Genomic DNA, 19,947 nt, shown 5'->3' on the forward strand with positions numbered 1-19,947 from the left:
TAAAAATCCCAGAACCAGATGGGGGGGGGGAGCTAGTGAATGAACTGCAGAGAGCAGGGACCAAAGTAACAAAGGCTACCATCAGTAATGCACTACGCCACCAGGGACTCAAATCCTGCAGTGCCAGATGTGTCCCCCTGCTTAAGCCAGTACATGTCCATGCCCATTTAAAGTTTGCTAGAGAGCATCTGGATGATCCAGAAGAGGATTGGGAGAATGTCATATGGTCAGATGAAACCAAAATAGAACTTTTTGGTAAAAACTCAACTTGTTGTGTTTGGAGGAGAAAGAATGCTGAGTTGCATCCAAAGAACAACCATACCTACTGTGAAGCATGGGGGTGGAAACATCATGCTTTAGGGCTGTTTTTCTGCAAAGGTGTAAAGGTGATCCGTGTAAAGGAAAGAATGAATCGGCCATGTATTGTGAGATTTTGAGTGAAAACCTCCTTCCATCAGCAAGGGCATTGAAGACGAAACGTGGCTTGGTCTTTGAGCATGACAACGATCCCAAACACACCGCCCGGGCAACGAAGGAGTGGCTTCGTAAGAAGCATTTCAAGGTCCGGGAATGGCCTAGCCAATCTCCAGATCTTAACCCCATAGAAAATCTTTGGAGGGAGTCTGTGTTGCCCAGCGACAGCCCCAAAACCTCACTGCTCTAGAGGAGATCGGCATGGAGGAATGGGCCAAAATATCAGCAACCGTGTGTGAAAACCTTGTGAAGAGTTACAGAAAACGTTTGACCTCTGTCATTGCCGAAAAAGGGCATATCAAGTATTGAGATGAACTTTTGTTCTTGACTAAATACTTATTTTCCACCATAATTTGCTAATAGATTCTTTAAAAATCAGACAATGTGATTTTCTGAATTTGTTTCCCTAATGTTGTCTCTCATGAGTGAGGTATACCTATGATGAAAATGATAGGCCTCGCTTATCTTTTTAAGTGGGAGAACTTGCACAATTGCTGGCTGACTAAATACTTTTTTGCCCCACTGTGAGTGTGTATATATTACATTACTATTTGAAGAAGTGTCATTTTAAGACAAAAGGCTCCATTTTATATACATTTACTTTACAACTGAGTGTTTTATGAAGCGCGAACACGAATATTGTGTTATGAACCCCAAACCCGAATATTGTGCCATGAACCCTTGTTGCTTTTTGCTCCCATTTAATAGTACAATGCGAGATAAACAAGGGATTTCTGCAGTGTCAACCGCCTCCAAGTTTCTGCGTTGATGATCAGCAGAGAATCCAAAGCTATGTTGTCCAAGTGAGCGACAGTTCTAAAAGAAGTTCCCATTCTCGTCGGTGGCTCTTTACTAGGAATGTGGAGCCTCCATATGGTGGCCCTTGTTCAGTCAATGCAGGTCATGGTCGTACCTGGTGAAACGCACCATCAGTCCAGTTTGCGTGCACCCAGCTTGAGGGGACCTTTGGCAGCCTTGCGCTCCGCCCGTTTGGCCTCCAGCTCTTTCCTTCTCTCTTCTCGTTTCTTCTTGGACAGCTCGGCCTTGCTCAGACCTGTCGTGCGATACATAAACCGCTTTACACTAAGCTCGGAAAGTGGTGCAAAACTGCAAACACATTTTAAATAGGGATGCAACGATAACGGTTTTTTTTTTGCCATCGATACCGATAACTTGCTGCTTCTCCAAACCGATACGATAATAATTGTTGTTTATTTAATGGTTTATATCCAGAGTCTTCAACCCAGGCCAAGGACACCCAAAATGATGGCAAACTGGAGCAGGGACCCCTATCTACACTATATTTCCAAAAGTATTCGCTCACCTGCCTTGACTCAGATACAGGGATCTCGTTTAATGTGTGTCCTGCGTCCAAGACGCACAGAAATGACCAAGGATGCATAAAGCGTGCTGTATCTGCGTCCACTGACGCACAACATTGCTTACCTATGTTTGTGTGCAAGGCTCGAATTAAGCGGTCTTGCATCGCAATTTGGTGGTCAAAATTCACATTTTCCGCATCAAAAAAACACATTGAAGAGCAAAACAGGTTTATCGCGGAGACGGTCGTGAAGACAGACGCAGCGTGACAACGTGCTGACGTCAACTCAAGCGTTTGATTGAGGAGCGGGAAGACAGCCGTTGCAAAATGTGACGCCGAGTTGAGGAGAGAGAAAAAAGACACACACAGCAAAGGTTGTCACAGCAAAGGGTCTGAATACTTATGGCTGTGTGATATTTCAGTTTTTCTTTTTTAATAAATATGCTAAGATTTCAACAATTCCCTTTTTTTCTGTCAATATGGGGTGTTGCGTGTACATTGCAAAGAAAAAAAAACACTTAAATGATTTTAGCAAATGGCTGCAATATAACAAAGAGGAACATTTTTAACGGGGTCTGAATACTTTCCGTACCCACTGTACATGGCGATGACGATGCTCAAACAAAATATTGTGCAGCGCTACAATGAACTTTTATTTCTCCTTCTCGAACTTGCATAATACACAGGTTCAAATATTCTTTTTATTAATTTTAAACAATATAAGAATGGGCGATCATTCATTCAGTTTAATGTTTATTTGAAAACATTAGTATTTGTGGCTGCGCAAAGAGTGCCGGGAAAAGGGCAATTGTTGGTGCTGAGCAAGTCAGCACGTGCGTCATTTATGGATACAGACTCGCGCTGGCCCCATCGAACGTAGAAGGCCATTGTGTATTTTGATGGTATTTACCATCCAATTATTTGTAGATCTAATCGAGTGGGGGCGGCCAAACCGGCCAAACCGCCCCCACTCGCTCCTCTGTTGGCTTGAGCTGCTGAGCAAGTCCGCTGCTTCATAGGTCGCCGGGTCTTCCAGAGAGCTGCTCTCCAAAGACGTGAGCGTCGCAGTTACGAACTCAAAGTCATTGGATGATTGTAATTTCAGCAAGTGCTGGCGATCATATGCTAATTTACTGCAGCTATTGACTATTTTTGGTGTTGTAGACAAAGAAATATGGTGAAAATATCCATGACTGTCTCAAACCAATGCAAACAGCAGCTGCTGGCGACCAATGCGCCGCTGAATGATACAGTTCATGTTATCCGTCCAGTTTTTTCGGTATCGGACCGATGAGTGTGACGTCATTTTTTTCTCAACATCGGGCCGATAGTTATCGTGCAGCCCTAATTTTAAATACCGCACAGACACTATGGGTTGAACAGTTTAGTCGAAGTGTCAACTTTACCACTGTGCAACAATGATTATAACTTCAAGTCGCTTCAACCTCTTCAAGTTTGCGATTGCCAATCACGTGTTGGCATTAATAACATGGACTTCACTTAAATCAACAGCGGTGCCTCAAGCGTGTGGAAATTAGTGCTATGAACAGATCGATGCTAGTTCACTTGGGAGTGTGGCAAAAAGAACTAACCCGGAGTCAGAATTTTCAAGATTCAAATGAAAACTAATCAAAGAATAACATAGTATGACAAGATGTTGCCCCACTTTATTCACTTCATTTGTCTTACGGCCACCATTTTGACTTACTACATGTTCATATGCAGTTGTACAGTAGCTTCCAACTGCACGTAGCAGTCTCCCGCGAGACAAACTCCGCGTAACGAGGCGTCTGATGGCCGTGCCCGAAGAGCTGCACGGATGTTCAAGACTGCGGCAGAATGAATGATAGAAAGTTGTCCGAGATTAATTCATCAAAATCGTGGCAGATGATTACTAGCAGCTAACTAAGGGCTAATGTTGTCAGCCAGCGTGGATTGAGAGACTGGGAAAAACAAACCACGGCCACGACGCAGCGAGGGATCCACGTAAAAGTAATCCATTTTAAACGTTTATAAACATTTTTGTGCTTAGGCTACCTCATTTTGGTGGTTGCCAAAATTTGTCAGTGTACCCTCTTTCTGGTGTTGTGACAAAATCTATGACGGCCCAAAAAACTGCCAGGACATGACCAGGGGGCTATAGATAATTTAGCAATAATCAAATATGAGTTTTCATTTGTTGGATAATGACATGTCTTTATTTCGGAATAGTACAAGGAGTAACCATTCGATTGTAATTCGCAAGTCATTTGTTACTGTCAATGCAAATAGCGATTGGGGATTTAGACGGAGAATCCGAGCTCGAGTGGAAATATTTTACTAAAAATTAGACCAGTAACACAGTCACTTGCAAAATATGCAAGTCTAACTATAAGTCTAAGTCTAACTAAATATAACAAAAGTACAAGTGCTATAAGCACCTACAGTGGGAGGAAAACTTATGTGAATCCTTTGGCATTTCTTAAATTTCTGGCTGATCATCTAAATGAAAAGAATAAACAGTATGCTTAAATTAATACCACACAAACGATGTTTTCATATTTTTATTGAAAAAAAAAAAAAAAAAAAACATTCACAGGACAGGGAGGAAAAACCTCTATGCCAGTGGTTTTAACTGTTCAGGCTTCGGGACCCACCATCACTCCTCATAGACAAGGCGCCAGACTTCAACATCTCAATTTAAGGAAAACGTTGCATTTTGAACCTGACATATTACAAAATAGACAATAGTGCCAATAGACACAAAATGAAAAGATCTCTCAATAGGATCAACACACAAAAAGCCCCTGGGCCCAGACAACATACCTGGTTGTGCTCTGAGGGACTGTGCAGCTGAACTCAACAGATGTCTTCACGGACATCTTCAACAGCTCGTTGAGTAAGGGTGTTGTCCCTACGTGCTTCAAAGCCGCCACCACCATCATCCCGGTCCCAAAGTCGTCGTCTGCCTCTTGCCTCAATGACTACCCTCCGCTCACTCCCATCCTGATGAAGTGCTTCGAGTGGCTAGTCATGCACCACGTCAAGCCCCCCGCCCCTTGCACCCCTTCCAGTTTGCATATCGGTCCAACCGGTCAACTGATGACGCCATCTCCACAGGCCTCCACTTGCGCTCACACACCTGGACTCGCAGGAGTCATATGTCAGAATGCTGTTCATAGACTTCAGCTCAGCATTCAATACCATCATCCCTAAACAACTGCTCTCCAAACTGGACCAGGTGGGGCTCAACACTTCGATGTGCAACTGGCTACTGTACTTTCTGACAGGTAGACCGCAGGCAGTACGCATCGGCAGCAACACATCCAGCACCATCACTCTGAACACGGGGGTCCCTCAAGGTTGTGTGTTGAGCCCCCTCCTCTTCACCCTGCTAACCTATGACTGCACACAGACATACAGCTCCAACCTCTTCAAGTTTGCAGACGGTGGGTCTCATCAGCAACGGGGACGAGACAGACTACAGGAGTGAGGTGAGCCGTCTGGCCGGGTGGTGCATGGACAACAATCTCTCCCTGAAGGTGGAAAAAAAACAAGGAGATTGTTGTGGACTTCAGAAGAGCGCACTCCCAGAATGCTCCCCTGAACATCAAAGGTGCTGCGGTGGAGAGCATCTTGACCAACTGCATGAGTGTGTGGTACGGAGCCTGCACCGCATCCTGCCGCAAGACTCTCCATCCCATAGTGAAGGCAGCTGAGAAGATCATCGGAACCTCTCTTCCCTCCCTGCAGGACATTTACAGCACCTGCTTCACCCGCAAAGTCTGTCGCATAGCGAAGGATTTGCCACCCATCCGTCACACAGCCTCTTCAGTCTGCTGCCATCAGGCAGGAGACTGCGGAGTCTGCGGGCCAGGACTAGCAGACTCAAAGAAAGTTTTAGTCATCAGGCTGTCAGGAATCTGAACTCTCTGCCCGCTCTGCCCCCTCTACTTCTTCTGTCCTCTGCCCACCTGAACTCTGACGCCCTGCAAACATGTAGATGCGCGCGCACGCGCGCACACACACACACACACACACACACACATACCAGACTCAGGGTCGCACCAGCCACTTTAGCAGCATTGGGGTTTTGTCATCTAATTTATAAATGACATATTTGCCTTGGTTATCTGACCTTGACTATGTTGCACACGTCACCTGACCACTGATATTTTCACATTCAATTAATACTTTTTATACTATATATACACTATATATTTTTTTGCTTTTATATTGATATTATTTGTCGCACCGCGGGCCCTTGAGTACCGTAATTTCAATCCTCTGTATGTGTTACGCATATTGAAGAATTGACAGTAAAAGTACCTTGAACCTTGAAAATTCAAATTTAATAATATAAACAGTAGCGATAGTAGAGAGGAAAACATTCCCATTAACACAAGTGACTGAATTTCAATAAAAAAAAACAAAAAGTGAATCTTGAGGACAACTGAAACTTTATCTAACATAAGTAACATTGCACGGGAAATAAAGATGCAGCGGTTTTTAATCCACAAACTCCAAATATTAATCAAGGTGATATTCAAGTACACGAAATGCAATTCAAGTGTAAAAAAACAAAACAACTTAAATTAACTAACAGCTTTTATCTTAACAGTTGCCAATACCGAATAACACTGAACCTTGACCAGAGTTTTGTAGAATTAATGTGACAATTGGGGGTGTTTTTTTGCTCCTGACTAGAGTCTCAAAGTCTGGCATTACAGTTGACAAGGCAACTCTGAGGTCATGCTCAATGTCCAGTCTGTCTCTGTTTTTGGTCTTCAGCTGAACTAGCGCTGAGAAGCCATACTCTCATGAATATGTACAGGTATGTGCCATAAAATTAGAATATCAAGGGAAAGTCCATTTATTTCAATAATTTGTTTGAAAAAGTGAAACTTTTATGTTATATTAGTTCATCACACACACAGTGAAATATTTCAAGCCTTTGTTTGTTTCAATTTTGATGATTCTGGCAGAAAGACAAAAAAACAAACAAACAAAAAAAAAAAAAAAACAGTATTTCACAAAATATGAAGATTTTGTGTGACCAACAAAAAAGGATCTTAAACAGAAATGGTGGCCTTCTGAAAAGTTTTATTAAAGTGATATGCCCTCAGTACTTTGTTGGGCATCCTTTTGCATTAATTACAGCATCAAGGTGGCGTGACATGGAGGTGATCAGGTTTTGGCAGAGTCCAGGTGTGATTGTAACCCAAGTTGCTTTGATATTGGCCTTCAGATCGTCTGCATTTTGGTGTTTCTGTTCCCTTATCTTCCTCTTGATAATACCCCATAAATTTTCAATGGGGTTCAAGTCAGGAGAGTCTGCTGGTCAATCAAGTACCGTTAATTCCATGGCTATTAAACTAGGTATTGGTAGTTTAGGTTTTGTGGGCAGGTGCCAAATTTTGCTGGAAAATAAAATCTTTGTCTCCAAAAAGCTCGTCGGCAACAGGAAGCAAGAAGTGCTCTAAAAACTGCAGACTCTGGACTTGAAAAAAGACAATGGACCCACACCTGCAAATGACATGGCTCCCCAAACCATTACTTACTGTGGAAACTCAACCCGACTTGTGAATGTTTACCTTATTTTAAATAAGAATAAGAAGACAATTATTTATCTGGTATTAGTTTAACCAGACTGTTTATCCTTGTTATTTAGATGAAGGTCAGACCGCATTTATGACCAATTTATGTAGCGATTTAATAAATTCCAAAGGGTTCACATACTTTTTTCCTCCCGCTGTATCTGAAAATGCATCTGCTAACGCTAGCTGACGGTCTAAATCCTCACGTCAGCAAATACACTAAACACTGTCCTGTGATAATATACTATAGCGTCAAGTTAGACGACATACCGAAGACAAGCGGTGGTCGATCAAAAACCTCTTTCTTGTGAAAATGAACGATTAATGTCACCAACAACTAGTGTTTGGCTCAGGCCTTCATCACGCAGACACACAGCAAGCTCTTCTTACTCCTTTGAGTCGCCTCATCGCCCAACACATCCATGCTATCACATATGACGCACAGACACCATACCATGTTCTCACAGACTATCAGATCTCATAAAACTCTTCCGACACTGCACGAAACAACTCCCGATTTGCTACACAATATTACGCCACGGTGAGAGGCGCTCCGCAGGTGTGGGTATACTTACTGCCCCCCGACTCGGCACCTGTACATTGGGGTTCACCCCGGTGGGTGAGAGGGTAGCCTCCCTCCGCCTTCGGGTGGGGGGACGGGTCCTGACTGTTTGGTGCATATGCCTATGCACCAAACAGCAGTTCAGAGTACCCACCCTTTTTGGAGTGCTTGAGGGAGGTGCTGGAGCGTGCTCCCGCTGGGGAATCCATCATTCTGCTGGGGGGACTTGAAGGCTCACGTTGGCAATGACAGTGAGACCTGGAAGGGCGTGATTGGGAGGAACGCCCCCCAGAAGAGAGGGGTGGCGCTGTCAACTGATCACCACCTGGTGGTGTGTTGGCTCCAATGGTGGGGGAAGATGCCGGTCCGACCTGGCAGGCCCAAACGTATTGTGAGGGTCTGCTGGGAACGTCTGGCAGAATCCCCTGTCAGGGGTTTCAACTCTCATCTCCGACAGAACTTTGCTCACAGTCCGGGGAACGCGAGGGACACTGAGTCCGAGTGGACCATGTTCCGCGCCTCCATTGCTAAGGCGGCCAACCGGATCTGTGGCCGTAAGGTGGTCGGTGCCTGTCGTGGCGGCAACCCCAGAACCCGATGGTGGACACTGGCGGTGAGGGATGCCATCAAGCTGAAGAAGGAATCCTATTGGGCATGTTTCCCCTGTGGGCCTTCTGACGCAGCTGATGGGTATTGGCTGGCCAAGCGAATGCAGCTTTAGTGGTCGCTGAGGCAAAAACTGTGGGAGGAGTTCAGTGGAGAACAACTTCCGGACGGCTTCGAGGAAATTACGGTCGGCTTCGAGGAAATTATGGTCCACCATACGGCGTTTCAGGAGGGGGAAGCAGTACACTGTCTATAGTGGGGATGGAGCGCTGCTAACCTCAACTTGGGATGTTATGAGTCGGTGGGGAGAATATTTCGAAGACCTCAATTCTACCGACACGGCTTCCCACGAGGAAGCAGAGTCTGAGATCTCTGACGCAGGCTTTCCTATCTCTGGGGTTGAGGTCACCAAGGTGGTTAAAAAGTTCCTCAGTGGCAAGGCCCCGGGGATGGATGAGATTCACTTGGAGTTCCTAAAGGCTCTGGATGTTGTGGGTTTGTCCTGGTTGACAGGCCTCTGCCACATCGCAGGGACATAAGGGACAGTACCTCTGGATTGACAGACTGCGGTGGTGGTCCCCCTTTTTAAGACGGGGGAGCGGAGGATGTGTTTCAACTATAGGGTTGAACCTCCCTTGTAAGATCTAATCAGGAGTTCTGGAGAGGAGGATCCATCAGAAAGTCAAACAGGAGGAGCAATGTGGTTTCTGTCCTTGCTGTGGAACAGTGGACTAGCTCTACACCCTCGGCAGGGTCCTCGAAGGTGCACAGGAGTTCGCCCAACCAGTCTACACGTTTTGTGAACTTAAGAGAAGGCGCTCGACCGTGTCCCAGAGGGAGTCCTGTGGGGGGAGCTTTGAGAGTACGGGGTACCGAACGCCCTGATACGGGCTGTTCGGTCCCTGTACAACCAGTGTCAAGAGTTTTGTTTGCATTGCCGGCATTAAGTCTGATTCGTTTCCGGTGAGGGTTGGACTCTGCCAAGGCTGCCTTTTATCACCGATTCTGTTCATAACATTTATGGAAAGAATTTCTTGGCGCAGCCGAGGCGTAAAAGTGGGTCCGGTTTGGTGGCCTCAATATTGCATCTCTGCTTTTTGCAGATGTGGTTCTGTTGGCTTCATCAAGCCATGAGCTCCAACTCCCACTGGAACGGTTCACAGCTGAGTGTGAAGCGGTTGGGATGAAAATCAGCACCTCCAAATCTGAGACCATAGGCCTCATGAACAAAGACTTGCGTGGATTTCCTCCTAAAACATGGCGTACGCTCAAATCCAGAAAACGTCGTACGCACAAAAATATTCAGATGTATGAAACTCCGCGTACTCATGAATCCAAGCACATTTCCTTCGCACAATCCAATCAACGTGGAAATGAGCGCGCACATGGAGTAGCCGCCTCCTCCCTGTCCACGCCCACATTTGAATACGCAAATCATATTTAAATGAACCCTGCACCTAAGATGCCGATCTCTGCATGATCAGAAAAAAGGAAAATGAGCAAGGTAATGAAGAAAAATATTTTATGAATATGAAGTTGCTCAATGAAGTGGGGGCACGCAAGAAAATCCTCTTTGGCACGCTGTCCTACGGCGTAAACAACAGGCGAAAGAGGAGTGAATGGCACAGCGCGTGTGCGGCTGTCGATGCTGTGGAGACAGAATAGCGCGCACATGACTAACTAAAAAAAGAAGTGGTCAGACATTAAAGTGGATGTGAAGCAGAGGACAGCTGCCCAACAAAAAAAGGCGGAAGAACCGGCATGGAGGGCCCCACCCCGTTCGAGGAGAGAATCGCTGCGATCATGGGTGACGCTGCTCTTTCAGGGGTGATGGGAGGACATGTGGCTGACTATGATCACCCCACAAGGTTAATACCATGTATTTTTAGAACTCATAAAAAATTTGTTCATACAGTAACCTACACTCAGCACTGTGCGATAAAGGTTCCTACGTAAATGTTGTATGTGTGGTATTTGTAATAAATCTTTTGAATTTAGCATATGAAAGAGGATATCAAAAACTGACTCCTTTTTGATTATTCAATTTATTATTTTAATACACAGGAGTAAACATTAAAATACACATTATTTTAATACACACTCCTACTAAAAATTTTATAAAATTATATACTACTATTGGCGGCACGGTGCACGACTGGTTAGAGAGTCAGCCTCACAGTTCTGAGGACCCGGGTTCAATCCCCAGCCCCGCCTGTGCGGAGTTTGCATTTTCTCCCCGTGCCTGCGTGGGTTTTCTCCGGGCACTCCGGTTTCCTCCCACATCCCAAAAACATGCATTAATTGGAGACTCTAAATTGCCCATAGGTGTGAATGTGAGTACGGATGGTTGTTTGTTTCTATGTGCCCTGCGATTGGCTGGCAACCAGTTCAGGGTGTACCCCGCCTCCTGCCCGATGACAGCTGGAATAGGCTCCAGCACGCCCGCGACCCTAGTGAGGAGAAGTGGCTCAGAAAATGGATGGATATACTACTATTTATTGTAGCGAGTAGTAAGCGCTAGTAACGTTGTGTTACATGAATCGGTGTTAAGAGTTTTACAAGTTCTGACTGTCTGCGAGGCCATGGAGGTACAGTGTCTGAATGTGATTGGATGAGCGAGTATGTAATTGTGATTTGATGAACTAGTTGGGGCAGTGGGACCAGTGCAACTGAGGACGGTGAGGAAAGTGAGCAAAGAAGATTGTGTTTGAAGGCCATCGCGAACACAGCGAGTGACAACTGAGAAACGAATTAATGATGTTATCATTTCATCGACATCAACCCATTGACAGCATCACCCCAATTTAGACCCTATAAAAAAAAAAAAAACTAAGTCTCACCTTGATTTCCATCTAGCGCTTCCCAAGTTTCTTCAGTGCCCCAGTCTTCTGTTGCATCTGTATTCCAGCCAACGCCACGCTGAAAGCAGGAAAACACATCAAACAAATGCAGTCATCTATCGATCAATCTGCAGTAAAAGGGCAACCTTATTTAAAATTCCATGAATTATGTGCTCACAGTACTTTATGATAATGTATGGCTCTCAGCACAGGCTCAGCTGTTATGCTCAGCTGTTATCTATTTTTAGACTTTCGTTTTCGTCTTCTGCATCGGGCGCCATTGCGCCAATCCACTGTGATTACCAAAGTGATGTTTGACTCAAGTTCACCAATCAAATGACAAGAAAGTCACGTCCGCCCGCATGACAGCAGCGTGCGACTCGTGTTTACATTACAGACGACGGAATTCAACAGATTTAACATGCAGTGTAGGTATGTCACAGCCCACCTCTAACTTGAGAAAACAGCTTGCAGTAAGTTGTTTTTTTGCTGTTGTTTTGGCTGTGCATATGGCAAGTTTAGCACTATATTATGGTCACAAGTAACTAACATATCTTCTGTTTTCTCTCTCTCTCTCTTTCTCTCTCACGTACACCATCAATAAAGCAAACAGCTTCTTCATTCAGTCATTTTAGTGGATAAAGCAAATAGGGTTGTGGTTTTTTGTTTGTTTGTTTTTTTAAATAAAAAATGGTGGCAGGTGTGTGTGGACTCCCATTGAACATTGAAGTTTGAATGTAATGTTACTTCTGAACATAGCCACATGCCGGTTATAAGATTCATTTTTATTTATTTTATTTAAACAGCTAAAAGACAAGTTGAAACAGTACATCTCTTTTGCAATGGTGACCTGGCCAAGAAGACAGCAAGTTAAACATCAACTTCAGGTCAATCACATTCAAGTTTATTTCAGTTGTTTATTTTTACCTCCCCTCCCAAAGATACAAAAATAATTCGGTTGACTTGTACAAATTGTGCCGGCATGGTGACCGACTGGTTAGCACATCTGCCTCACAGTTCTGGGGACCGGGGTTCAAATCCGGGCCCCGCCTGTGTGGAGTTTGCATGTTCTGTCCATGCCTGCGTGGGTTTTCTCCAGGCACTCCGGTTTCCTACCACATCCCAAAAACCTGTGGTAGGTTGATTGAAGACTCTAAATTGCCCGTCGGTGTGAATGGTTGTTTTTTTTCTATGTGCCCTGTGATTGGCTGGAGACAGGTTCAGGGTGTACCCCGCCTCCCACCCAAAGATAGCTGGTATACCTAGTGAGGATAAGCGGTAAAAGAAAATGGATGGATCGATGTACAAATTGTAGGTCACACTAATGGTGGAAAAAGTTTTTAAATTATTTATCTTGGTCAAAATTCTTTCACAACAAAAATCTGGCATTTGAACAGGAGTGTGTACACTTTTTATATACACTGCAGCCTTGATCCTGTTTTCGTAATCTGCCTGGTGAGCCTACAGTATGGTGCTGTTTAAGAAGTAGAAACAATATAGTATAAGACCATTTCTTGGACCTGAATTTGCCTTAATATGTTATGTTACAAAGACTTTATTTTATAAAGATATTTTGATTATAGATTAGTGATATTGTTCAGCAATAGCTAAATTTGCACATTCATGTTTTATTTAACGGTCGTGGTCTGAGTAGTACTCAGTACTTGAGTAGTTATTTCACTGAGTACTTTCTTACTCAATTATCTGGAGGACTACTTACTTTTATTTGAGTCATATTATTGTAAACAGTACTCTTACTTGAGTCCAATATTTTGCTTCTCTACCCACCTCTGTACATTACACATTTTTAGCTTGTATAGCATGGTGTCAAACCCAAGGCCTGGGGGCCAAATCTGGCCCGTCAAGTCATTTCATGTGGCCCGCGAAAGCAAATCTGTGTCAACTTCCATGATTATTGCTCAATTCTCATCAAATAATAATAAATAGTAGCGTTGAGACATTGAAAGCATTTTTTGTTTATGGTAACTTGAACAATAGTTGAAAAAACTATTATCCTTGACTTCTGATTTCACAACTAGGTATCCATCAATTTGTTGTGTGTATGTAATAATTAGGTGACGAAACATTTATATGGTTTCACAGTCAACGGCCCTCTGAGGGAAACCGTGACTAGAATGTGGCCCGCGACAAAAATGATCCTGTTGTATAGGATCTCATTTCAGCGTGTACAAAATGAAGAGTCTCGCAAGTGAACTACAAATATGTAAATCATTGATTAATTCAGAATAAAATGAAATTGGTCTTTTGCACTTCTACATGCTCACCGTGAGGGCCTCTGTGTTTCTCTGTGCCACACAAGCGAACAGGTCGCTCTGACTGGGTCCTTTGCTTTCCCAGTTGTACTCGCTGGCCAAGCGGATCCCCTCAGGCAGGGCGGTACTGACGACGTCCGTCTCCCCCTCTCCCCATTCGTTGTCCCAACCCTCTTCGCCAGTCGAACTCTGGCCCTGGCCCTCTTTCTCGTTGGACCAGCTGTCGTCAGCGTCCCAGCCTGAACTGCTCCAGTCTGAGCTTTGCTTTTTCACCGGCATGGTGGATGATGACCTGGCCACCTACATGTGTTGCATTATGGTGGTTACAGTAGTAGCTAGCGAGTTTAAATCTAAACCCCCTTGTGATAAGAAAGACAAGTTAAAAGGAAACCTACTCCTTGTTCACCGGTGTTCTTTTTGGATGATTTTATTCCCGACCAATCAGTATTCCAGTCAACCTTCTCAGCCCGACCTTTCTCTGAGTCCTTGTGGGAGGAAAACAGCTCCAAAGGGTCAACATCATAACTGTTCTAACAAAGTACACATACAGTGCCTTGAAAAAGCATTGACCCCCTTCTCAAATTGTTATATTTTTGAATACTTTCCCCACTTTGTTTAAAATATCAAAGATAACCCAAGTACACATAAAATGCAGTTTTTAAATGAGTTTATGTATAAAAGAAAAAAAGTATTCAAAGCTACCTGGCCCTGTGTGAAAAAGTAACCCGCCCCCCCCCCCAAAAAAAATAAAATCTTTAATTAGCTGTGGCTAATCAAACTTTTTGGAAAGCTGAGTTTATTTTCATTGATCACGCCCAAGCATGATTATCTCAGGACCTGTTCAATCAAGAAATCACTTAAATAGAACCTGACAAAATGAAGTCAGCCAAAAGATTTCAAAAAGCTGCAACAAAATGCCACAATCCAAACAAATTCAAGAACAGACAAAAAATAAATTAACTGACCTCTATAAGTCTGGAAAGGGTTACAAAGCCATTTTAAAGCTTTAGGATTCCGGCGAAGCACAGCTATAGCCATTATCTTCAAATGGAAAAGCATGGAACAGTGGTGAATCGTCCCAGGATTGGCCAGCCTACAGAAATTAGCCGAAGAGCACCATGAAGACTCTTCCAGGAAGTTACAAAGGAACCCAGCACAATACCTAAAGAACTGCAGGCCTCTCTTTCCTCAGTAAAGGTCAGTGTTCATGACTCAAGAGTAAGGAAGAGGCTTTGCAAAAAAATGGCATCCATGGCAGAGTTTCAAAGCGAAAACCACTGCTGACCAAAAAGAACACAGCTCTTTTTTTTTTTTTTTTTTTTTTTGAAGTAAAGAATGATTCCCAAGATTTTGGGAGTATATTCTATAGACTGACGGGACAAGAGTTGAAATTTTGGAAGGTGTGTGTCATTACATCTGGCGTACTGTAAATGTAACAGCATTTCAGATAAAGAACATCACACCAACAGTCAAACATGGTGGTGGTAGTGTGATGGTCTGGGGCTACTTTGTTCCTTCACGACCTGGATGACTTGCTGTAAGTGATAGAACCACAAATTCTGCTCTTGACCAGAAAATCCTGAAGGAGGATGTCCAGCCATCAGTTCATGACCTCAAGCTGAAGTGCACTTGGGTTCTGCAGCAGGATAACGATCCAAAACACATGGTCAACTTCTAAATAGCTTAAAAATAAAAAGAACATTTTGGAGTTACCTAGTCAAGTCTGGACTTGAATCCGATTGAAATGCTGTGGCATAACCTTAATAAGGACGTTCATGCTCGAAAACCCTCCATTGTTGCTAAATTAAAACAATTCTGCAAGGAAGACTGGCCCACAATATCGCCACAGAAATGTGAAAGACTCATTGCCAGTTATAAAAAACGCTTTATTTCAGTTGTTGCTGCTTAGGGTGGCCCAATCAGTTATTAGGTTTGGGGGGGGGCCATTACTTTTTCATGCAAGGCCTGGTAGCTTTGACTAGTTCCTTTTCCTTAATAAATAAAAGAATTTAAAAATTGCATTTCATGTTTACTTGGGTTATCTATGTCTGATATTTACATTGATGATCTTTAACATTAAAGTGGGAAAACTATGCGAAAAAATAAAAATTTGAGAAGGGGGGCAATACTTTTTCCACAGAAGTGTATTTTAAAATAAGCGCTACCTCTAAACTCCCCCAATCTTCCTCATCATCCCAGCGCTCTCCTGGCTCCTCATCATTATCCGTCCCTTCAAGAGTATGTGACCGGTCCACAGGGCTTGAGGCATTAGAACTTTGGGTCAGGTAGGTGTGTGAACTTTTCTCTCCAGGACCTAAGATGAGGAGAAATGAGAAAAAACATGAAATGGACACATTGTGGGCCCAGCTTATTGAGGTCCTACATTTGTAGGCTGCATGAATATAAAAAAAACATCCCATTCTTCCTCTGAGTCGTAATGTTTTAGCAATTTAGTGCCATTCACAAATTCACCTATTCAAATTTTTTTTGTGGAACCTCAGCTGCTTGCTAAAAACCTATTTCAGTGCTCCTTCTGTAAAGCCCTAAGACACCATTGAGATAGCACCAAAGCCCTGGGTAATAGGAAAATAGTAATTGGTGTCATGCAAGTATATTGAAGTGTTACATCTGGATTGTGAGACTAAAATCTTTCCATGTTTGGAGTATGTTTGTGCTCTGCTGTTAAGAATGGCTGCTAAAACGCTCAAGCGAAGACGCAGAGGTGTAGTTATTGCTTGACAATTTGTTTTTTTGCAGGTTGCAAAGGGACAACATACACGTCGGCAACCTCACACTTCCAGCGTATTCTTCAAAATCAAATCATCTTTAAACCATTTTTTAAAAGAAAATGTAAGATGAGTTTGAAATTATATTGTTTTAGAATCATAGTAAGTGGTATATTTACATTTACATATTTAAACTTTAAATATTGGCAATTCTAAACATTTTTCTGCTGCAGTGTTTGTTCCTTATTCAGGGATCTCGTTTGATGTCAGTCCTGCGTCTGAGATGCACAAAAATTAGCAGGGATTCACAAAGCATATTTAATCTGCGTCCGTAGACGCGTGGTTTAAGACCTGGCGTGTGCGTGTGTGTGTAGAGCTACCAAACAAAGCAAATCAAAAGTACAAATCCTGTATTGGCGACAGGTTATCAAAGTCAGAGTAGGACGGGTTATCGTTCCATAAATACAAATGGACAAGGGATACATTTTCGTTGTTGTGGTAACACGACACAGCAAGCCGCTGGCAAAACGGTGTTTGCTCCAGAGATGCACACGATTGCAAGACTTAACGGAAAGTTAACTGTTTATTACATTTGCTAGCCTGCGAGCTAACGAACTAGCGAGCTAAGGCCTGGAGCTACAAAGATCATTCGACCGTGGCGACACTGTTAAAATGTCAGGGCTCGGAGTTGTGCGTGTGTTCCTCGCATCGCAATCGCGCACGCACGGGAAAGTTAACCGGTTATAAAAAAAAAAAGCAGTAATTGACTCCAGCGAACTCATTTTCAGCATCATTTGGTTGACAGGGGAAGGTCTCTCATCATAGTCCAGCAGCTCGAGGGCTGGCCGTATTTTACATTTTATTTATCCTTCATTTAACCAGGTAAAAGTTTATTAAGAGATAAAATCTCTTTTTCAAAAACCAAGAGGCAGTAGAAGTTATACAATACATAACACGACAACATTAATACAATAAATAAGGACAAAAAAATAACAGTAATTTAAAAACAGTGACAAAGCTCAAATGCTTTCGAGACCATACATGGTGTTTTTGTTTTTTTAATTTACTCATTCAAATTTGGCAGGCTTTAATACATTTTTTGGGCCTCTTTAGTAGGTTAATGACTGTATATCTCATGTGTAATGTATAATATTTGCTTCAGTGCAATCTTTGCAAACAGACCCTGAGTGTGATTTCTTTGTATTTTTTATTTAAGATATTTTATATAGGGCGACTGGTTAGCACAGCTGCCTAACAGTTCTGGTTCAAATCCGGCATCCCCTGTGTGGAGTTTGCATGTTCTCCCTGTGCCTGTGTGGGTTTTCTCCAGGTACTCCGGTTTCCTCCCACAACCCAAAAACATGCATTGTAGGTTAATTGAAGACTTTAAATTACCCATAGACATCATGTGAGTGCAAATGAATGTTTGTTGGTTTATATGTGCCATGCGATTGGCTGGCGACCAGTTTGGGGTGTACCCCACCTCTCGCCCAAAGATAGCTGGGATAGGCTCCAGTACGCCCACGACCCTAGTGAGGATAAGTGGTACGGAAAATGGATGGATGAATGGGTAGTTTATTTATTGTTTTACATTACAATCCCAATGTTCAGTTTTCTTTAGAACTGTTAATTGGTAAAAGTTAATTGTTCTTAAAAAGGATGTATTTGAATTATTATGCTATTATTATGGTATAAAAAACAAAACAAAAACAATCAACAATAGTATCGTTAATTGTGACTTTTCAGGAAAATATATTGTCCTAAAGAAATTTGCTATCGTGGCAGGCTGAAACACAATATATTGAGAGAGAGCAAGAGCAATGGATAACAAAAATATTTTACAAATTGTGCAAATAAAAATCAGCAATATAGATGGACCACGAAGCAACAACCGTCAGATAGCAGAGGATTACTTTATCTGTACTCCGTGATGTTAAGTTTCAGGAAGTCATTGTTCCAAGGCTGGGACTCATTGTTTCCAAACATGTGCATCCTGGGACTCACACAGTCTCAAGTATAAAATGATCTATGCCTATCTGTGACTACTGTACAGAAATGTTTCATTGTCATCTGAGACTTACCAGGACCTCCGTTGGTGCCGGTGGGGGTCACGCTGGTGGCGTTTGAAGCCCCGCTGCTCTCAGTTGTCTCCCCTCCCACTGTCCCTGGTGCGTTGCGTATCAACTTGGATGTCAACGAGGACATACCGGTCACAGCCCAGCCGGTCCAGCCAGAAGAGGTGCCGGGTGGCTGAGCAGACGACCCAACATCCTTTTCTTTTAAACACAAGGAAATATGAGATCATGATAATTTTTTTGCCTATTTAAAATATAAAGTAAACTCCAAGCCATAATTCATAAGCAAATTGTTGAAACATTTTCAATAAAACTTTATTATCCCAACTGTGAAATAATTTGTATACAATCTATATTCTTGGGTGGCAGTTAAGTCTCCAGATCGATCTTTGAAATCATTCTGATTTCAGCAAAAAAAAAGTGAGTATCGGATCAGATCAGACTGGATCTAAACCCTGCGATTTTACCACTTATATAAGCAACCCATTCCATGCTCCGCTCCAGCACGTTTATCCAGCGGCACCCAGACGGCATCCAAATTCCATGTGATCAGAACAACAGGATGCTCATGTGCTATCGTTGTAGTAAGGAGTAAAGGCGAGTGTTGCTTGCTTAAAGTTCCAGTTGAAGTTCACTCTAAAACTAAACTCGCATAACAAAATAATTACACCTATTGAATGTTCAAATATGTTACAGACTTCGTTTCTTGCTTTGTTGTTCACAAAAATTACTAGCTCAAAGCTAACACAAGATGAATGAAAAGCACCACTGGCGAGCTAACAAAAATTAGTACTGAACTACTGGCACATATCTAAAAAATCTACAGCCCACGGGCCGCATCAGGCCCGTTGATTATTTCAATTCGGCCCGCCAAAGATTGGTACAGAATCACCCAAATCATTTAAAAATCATGACTATATTAATTTGACCCTGTCCTCTAATGCTGAGTGGTTCCACCAGGTTGTGCTGAAATGAAACAGTGCCACGGGAGCTCCAGATGGAACTGTTTGATCTCCAACGTGATACTGTCTTAAAAGAGAAGTTCAACTCTCAAACAGCATAATTTTTATACTTCATTAAGTGCAGACACATTTCCAAAAATCCAGAAGATGGCACAGAGGATGCTGGTTGTGTTTGGCACTACATGTGTGTGTGTGAACAGACTTTGAGTGTGATAAACACTAACAAAACATCCTACAGATCCCAGCTGAGTGATGAACACTTCAGATGTGTTCTGAGAATTGCCACAACAAAACTAACACCAGACTTTGATGCACTGGCAAAAAAGGTAATCAACAAAACAACACTGTTCCCATTAAATGTAAATGTTAAGTATTAACAATACAATGGATTTCTTTGGTTTATTTTATATATGTAAGCATCTGGGGTCCTGGCTTGGCCCGCCTGTCAAATTTTAAAAGTCAATGTGGCCCCTAAGCCAAAATGTTTGCCCACCCCTGTTCTAGAAAGTCAACCATCACTGCAGCCCTCCAC

General features: G+C 43.0%; 1 protein-coding gene across 5 annotated transcripts in view; it reads right to left on the minus strand.

The window, feature by feature from the left end:
- The window catches only part of scyl1 (SCY1-like, kinase-like 1), a 52,162-nt gene that overhangs the window by 11,544 nt on the left and 20,671 nt on the right, over window positions 1–19,947 (minus strand). For 2 of the 5 annotated variants that reach the window (XM_061685235.1, XM_061685234.1), the window contains exons 13-18: window positions 18,460–18,654; window positions 15,818–15,966; window positions 14,048–14,137; window positions 13,665–13,952; window positions 11,380–11,458; window positions 1,388–1,528 (exon numbers count right to left, since the gene is read on the minus strand). In XM_061685235.1, coding sequence (XP_061541219.1) covers window positions 1,404–1,528; window positions 11,380–11,458; window positions 13,665–13,952; window positions 14,048–14,137; window positions 15,818–15,966; window positions 18,460–18,654 — 926 coding nt within the window. In that variant the 3' untranslated portion in view covers window positions 1,388–1,403. Of the gene's footprint in view, window positions 1,529–4,739; window positions 5,764–11,379; window positions 11,459–13,664; window positions 13,953–14,047; window positions 14,138–15,817; window positions 15,967–18,459; window positions 18,655–19,947 lie in introns of those variants that run through there. The other 3 variants (XM_061685233.1, XM_061685237.1, XM_061685236.1) reach the window with 2 other exon arrangements.

This window comes from Phycodurus eques, chromosome 9, assembly GCF_024500275.1.
Source record: "Phycodurus eques isolate BA_2022a chromosome 9, UOR_Pequ_1.1, whole genome shotgun sequence".
NCBI lineage: Eukaryota > Metazoa > Chordata > Actinopteri > Syngnathiformes > Syngnathidae > Phycodurus > Phycodurus eques.